Source organism: Electrophorus electricus, chromosome 2 (assembly GCF_041902795.1).
Source record: "Electrophorus electricus isolate QZ-2024a chromosome 2, ASM4190279v1, whole genome shotgun sequence".
NCBI lineage: Eukaryota > Metazoa > Chordata > Actinopteri > Gymnotiformes > Gymnotidae > Electrophorus > Electrophorus electricus.
This window is the reverse complement of record NC_137498.1, coordinates 41,756,009-41,762,108: the sequence shown is the minus strand read 5'-3', so window position 1 is coordinate 41,762,108 and position 6,100 is coordinate 41,756,009. Positions and strand designations below refer to the sequence as shown.

The 6,100-nt window shown below is 39.6% G+C and overlaps 1 protein-coding gene across 1 annotated transcript; it reads right to left on the bottom strand.

Moving 5' to 3' along the window:
- Positions 1 to 211: 211 nt before the first annotated feature.
- On the bottom strand, positions 212 to 3,294 carry LOC113581140 (keratin, type I cytoskeletal 50 kDa-like). Its single transcript, XM_027016082.3, has 8 exons — positions 2,776 to 3,294; positions 2,341 to 2,423; positions 2,090 to 2,246; positions 1,576 to 1,737; positions 1,179 to 1,304; positions 983 to 1,057; positions 735 to 883; positions 212 to 417 (listed from the first exon to the last, which is right to left on the bottom strand). Exons 1-8 carry the CDS (start codon positions 3,265 to 3,267, stop codon positions 312 to 314), a joined length of 1,350 nt encoding a protein of 449 aa, XP_026871883.2. The 5' UTR covers positions 3,268 to 3,294; the 3' UTR covers positions 212 to 311.
- Between the last annotated feature and the right edge of the window lie 2,806 nt (positions 3,295 to 6,100).

The following is a 6,100-nucleotide window of genomic DNA, read 5'->3' as shown; positions in this document are numbered from 1 at the left end:
AAGATGGTCAACATTTTCCTTTTCTCATTATGAAAGAGGTGTATAAACATTTACCTCAATTTTATCAAATGTTTGATTTTGATCTTTTGATGACGTAGAATATTGTGATGGCCTAATTATAACATCAAAAGACATAGTTTGTATGGTTACTGGAAAATCTCAGTCTTTGCTCTACAACACATAACACAAATACACAATTATGCTTGTTATCAACTTTTTTTAATTATTTTTGATTGCAGTGCTAGTTATGAGTTCTGTTCAATCTTTCATCATCCAAAGTGTGGATTGGATGGGCATCGCTGCTGAGTAACTCATGATGTAGAAGATGAGATGACCACTTTTCCATCAACCACTTCCTCCACCTTAGTGATAATTGTAGCTTTGGTAGTCGAGCTCAAAGTAGAGGAGATTGAGGCACTGTGGAGGAACAGAGAGAAAATGCCTCAGTTAAGCTGTTTAGAGAGTTATTCTAATGTTTAGTTAATGCTGTGGCAGTAAAACTGCACTTTGGAAAGCACAGCAACAAAAGACCAGTCAAGTGGAGAGTTTTCATCCAATCAAAATTCCAGGTATTTTAGACTGGGATTGGCAATATTGTGTTACATTATTCAGTAACATGTAACTTAGTTCAGTCCCAATTACTTTTAACAACCACCAGGACCTAAAGATGAATGTTAAATATGCTGTGAAACAATAAATTCAACTCTCACTTTAGTTATATGCTGCATATTTACCTGCCACTAGCCTCTGCATCCAAAAGTCTCCTGTATTCAGCAATCTCCAACTCCAATCTGGTCTTGATGTCCAGGAGTATCTGGTACTGCTGACTCTGTTGTTCCAGATTAGCTCGGAGCTGCACCAGTTGATCCTCTATACTGCTTGCCTACCAGCCCAAGCAGTTTGAAAGGCAAATGTGTTAAGTCCAGAGCTTTAGGTTTTCTTACATAAACTTTTATAAGACTAGATGCTTGTGAAGCCTCACCTGCATTTGATAGCCCGAGAGCTGCCTGGAATAACGGGCCTGAGTGTCAGCCAAGGTCCCCTCCAGGGATGCTTTCTGTGATCAGGAGAAAAGGGCAATTTATACTGGAGAAAATACAGTTCACAGCAGAACCATAAAACACAGCAACAATTGGTCAACATGTCAAAGCTCTAATGTAATGTGAGATCAGTCTTACCATGGCTAAAAGAGACTGAAGCTCAACCTCCAGAGCCTGCAGAGAGCTCTTCACAGTGTTCACCTCGGTTTTGGACGTCTGCAGGGTCTCTGTAGTGGTAGCTACCTCTTGTTTCAGGGACTCTGTCTGTCAGTCAAAAAATGGGCAATGTTAGGCTAGTGCTGGCTAACCCTGGATATGCTAACCCTGCATAAATAATAATGAAATTCAAAATAGAATTTTTATGAATTCTTGTAAATTCATTGATGACTAATTTAAATTCTTCACTGTTATATTTTAATAGTATCAGATCAATTATACCAGGCTGTGTGGTCATTAAACTGCATTTGAACTGCAGAGATACTAGGAGTCAATGGGATTTTTCACTTTCATGCTGTATGAGTGAGGAGAAACTAACCTTGGTGTGGAACCAGCCCTCCAACTCTTTCTGGCTCTTGGCAGCAACTGCTTCATAGTGTTCACGGACTTCTTCCAAAACCTTGGTCAAGTCTTCCTGTGGTGCTGCATCAACCTCCACATGAACTTGCCCACCCATTTGGGTGCGGGCAGACACCAGTTCCTGAGAGCAGGTTACGTAAGCTCAAGCTGCTTAAGATATCTGCACATTGTACTCCTTCATTCACTGATACATGCTGTTGATTTATGTCCTGTGGTGTGGAATTACAGGTGATTTACTGCTACAAACACCAGTGTGAGTTATATTCTTGTCTTGACTTTGTTAACTTCTGTGTCAGAAATAAATCTGAAAAGTTTTTACAATACATCCACATACCTCTCTTTCAGCAAACAGAAACTCTATTAAATTAAACTTGACTAAACTATTGCTGGTAAAATAAGATACAAATAAATTATATTATAATTATATACAAATTATGTTTTAGTGTTGTCCTTTGTTTGGAATGATTTGTTACCTCCTCATGATTCTTCTTGAGGAAGACCAGCTCTTCATTTAGGCTGTCGATCTGCATTGTGAGGTCTGCTTTGGTCATGCTGAGCTCATCCAGCACCCTCTTCAGCCCGGCGATATCAGCCTCTACAGACTGACGCATAGTCAGCTCGTTCTCATACCTGCAAATATTGAATGTTAATTCCCATTTCAGCATACTTCAAGATATATCTTCCAAGACCTCATTTAAATATTTTTAAAATTGTGAAGCCTTACTTCAGTTTGAAGTCATCTGCTGCCAAGCTAGCATTGTCAATGTTGAGGTAGACAGACGCTTTCAACTGGATGGCTTCCAGGATCTGAAGATATCAATCCAAATATGTAATATTTGACAGGTGAAGCATTTTACTAAATTCAGTACCCGAAAACAGCACAGGAGATTATATATGTTGTCCTGTATTGCTTTAATGTATTTATTGCTAATGGCTTGCACTAATTTACAGGACTCTACTCGAGAAACAGCAAACCAAGCACCGTTTACTATAAAGGCTGAATGGAAGCCATTAAATTTGTATTTATTCAAAACTAGAACTGCTCTGGGTGTGACTTATGCCTTTTTATTGAGTCTGCAATGAGATGCTGATCATAAAAAAAGAATTAATAGCAATAAAAACAAAATGTATTAATAAATGTGAACTTTAAATGATTTACTTTAGCTTGGAGATCACTGATAGTGATGAAGTATGCAGACCGGTCGCGTGCATCAGGTGTAGTCCTGCTATCTAGGAACTGGCGGATCTTCAGTTCCAGCTCAGCATTGGCCTTCTCCAGTGAGCGCACCTTCTCCAGGTAGGAGGCCAGACGATCGTTGAGGTTCTGCATGGTGAACTTCTCATTGCCGAGGATGCTGCTGTCGGCTGCACCGGCTGCACTAGCACTGCCCCCAAACCCTCCACCCGCAGCACCGCCGAAACCTGCACCTGCACCGGAACCAAAGCCAAAGCCTCCACCCATGCCAGCTGAGTGGCTTGCATGGGAGATACGAATGTCAGAGCCTCCTGCACCACCGTACACACTTCCAGCCCGCATAGAAGCCACGCGTCTTCCTCCTCCTCCAGAGATGGACATGCGTGCGGCGCCCCCTGCTCCTCCAGCGAAGCTTCCACCTAAAACAAAACCACTGCGAGAGGAAAAGGTGGCCATGGTGTCGGAGGTTTGCTGTCTTTACTCTGCTCGGACTGGAGAGTGAATGCAAAGGAGAGAGTCAGGGCTTTTTATATCCTGGATGACATGTCACAGGAATGGACAGATGCTTCCTATTTGCATATTATTAAAGCTGCTGACATTTGCAAAATTTAGTGGCATAGGATCATTTGTGCTTAAGGGTAGTTCTTACAGTCAGGTGATTGACAAGCAGTGGCTTTCTCAGATTATCTCATTCATCTATGTACACTTTATGATGAGTAGATGCATTCTCACAGTTTTCCCCTCCCGGTCAGAAATTCTTTTAGCATTAGGGCAATTTTCGGCAAGCCTAAATGGTAGTGAAAGATTTTTATTATTTTATTATCCAGGTGAAAACAGGACTCTCATCTGACTGACAAAGAGAGGAACACTCTAAAGTAGCACACTGCAAAATAAATATGCTTTCCAAGCCTGAGATATACAATAACCTAAATAATATACCACTTACAAATGTGAAAAACAATAATTGGAAAAGGAAATTTAAAGTCATCATATAAAGTCATTTTTTGTTTAAATACAAAATATGTCAATATCTTTCAGCAAACTTACATTTCACACTTTATTACTAAAAGCAATACATTTCCTTAGGCTTTACTACATATGTACAAAAAAGTGGTTTTAGTGCCTGGGTCTCAGAGAAGTAAACAAGCAGCTTTGCTGTCTATGATTGATTGACCCCTGAGCAAAATTTTAACCCTAAAATGTCAGTGCAAGTGACTTGTCCAACACATTCTGTAGCCCAGCAATATCAGTCTCTACACACTGGCTGAGTATAATTTTTCTCTAAATCCATAGGGTGCTTAAAAAGATGTTATGCAAAGAAAGGTGTCTAGTAAAACTGTGTTGGAAAACACTGCTCTTTTGTATTAGGTGATTCAGTTCATAATGTTAGCTTAACAGATAAAATTTATTTCATGCAGATTTGTTAAATGGGTCATTTAATCAGTTAACACTGCTGAACTCGAGCATGGTTGCTTTAGATGAAAAGGCATGATACAAAGCACAACACCTCCACATGCAGGCTTATGTACAAATCTTTAGAAATTACAGTACAAATGCTGGCACTCAGTTGCAGTAGATAAATGTAGTTTAAATCTGGGCTTAAAAAGTTAATATTTGATTACTTTTTTTCTTTACATAGGAGCTACATAGTCTTCAATAACCTTAAAATATCTGCAAAATATCTTATTCAACAGATCTCTCACCTTGTCACCTGAGATGAACATTCGCATTTAAGAGGAACAAATTGGAAATGGCTCTAACACTTTGCCTCATTGCATCTCATCAAAACTAAATCGGAGTGCATTGAAATACCTGCAAAACAACCTGTTCTTCAGTTGGAAGATTTTTAAGACACGCTTGTAAAGTTGTCTCTACAGGCAGTGACAGTTCAGTGGTTAAGGTCCTTGACTTGTAATCGGAAGGTTGCTGGTTCAAGCCCTGCCACTGCTGGGCCCCTGAGTAACCTTCCATTGCTCAAGTTGAACTCAGTGGTAATTGTAAGTTGCTTTGGATGTAAGTGTCTTATTACAGCATAAGGTCATGTGAAATTGGAGGGGAAAGGCACTCACAAAGGCAAAAGAAGTTACAACGGCCTGGGATTTCATTAACGGTACCAAGCCAGTTCAGAGATGTGTGGTTACCTTTCCTTAATCTGTCATTTCAGATATTTGCAGATGTGCAGTTTTTTCTTTCACATATTTTAATGCATTTTTAAAAATGATAGATTAAATTGATTTTGACTTGAAGAATCCTCTATAGGAGCTTAGCTCTGGGGCACAGTGTGGGTGTGTAAATGATATGTGTTCTGACCTGCTCACCTCATATTCAGCTGGGATCTGGCCGGGGGCTTGTGTGTGACAGGCAACTGACAGGATTTATCGTGATATAGCTTATCGCTGTTCTAGTGTGAATGATAGAGTTGTTTAGGAGCCTACATTTTGTTTTTAAATAATAGCTTCTCAATAGTTCTCTAGTTGGTGTCTAAAGACAACTGCAGAATAATTACTACTTTCACAAAGTAACTCAAAAGTTGATGGTTAGTATTTGTCACGCATCTCATTGATGACACAGCTCATGCTACCCTATCAGATTTTATCCATCCATCTACCTCTCCTGTGTCAGCTGGTTTCTGTTTTTCTCAAAATGAAGACTGGGGGTCTTCACTCATGCATAGATTAATGTGGCCTTAAGCAGATCAATAAGAAGTATCCCTAGAATTATCATTGGTTCCTGTAGCCATTGAACAGCTCAGTGGAGCTATGTTTTTCTCAAAGTTAAATCTGAGGAGTGCCTATAACCCCATATGTGTCAAGGAGGGAGAAGTGGAAGAGTGAAATACGTTGTTATAATTTCTGACCATGCAAAGCCCTGTCTGTATTTCAAGTCTTAACGATGTTTTACATTATATGATTTGTCACTTTGCCCTAGCCTTCATAGATGATACATTGATATCTATTGTTCTGGACTAGAATCCCACATGAAGCAGGTCAGCCAGTTTCTCACTAGACTACTTGAAACCCAACTATGCATTAAGGGTGAAAAATGTGAATTTAAACTCCAGTCTATTTGGTTCCTTGGGTATATTATTAGTCCTGGAGGTATTGTAATGGAAAATCACAAAGTAGAAGCAGAGTAGAATCAGTATAGAATTGGCCTGATCCTTCCTCAATAAAAGTGGTCCAAAGAAATTCTTGGGTTTGTTCATTTCTATCATAGGTTTCTATAATAGGTTCATTCAAGGCTATAGCAGTATTGCAACTCCTCTCACTACTCTTCTTAAGGGAACAGC

Coding starts and splice junctions, on each gene's coding strand:
- LOC113581140 (XM_027016082.3), bottom strand. CDS start 3,267: ATGGCCACCTTTTCCTCTCGCAGTGGTTTTGTTTTAGGTGGAAGCTTC. Junction 2,247..2,340: donor GCAGATGACTTCAAACTGAA/GTAAGGCTTCAC, acceptor CAATATTTGCAG/GTATGAGAACGAGCTGACTA. Junction 1,738..2,089: donor TCAAGAAGAATCATGAGGAG/GTAACAAATCAT, acceptor ACCTGCTCTCAG/GAACTGGTGTCTGCCCGCAC.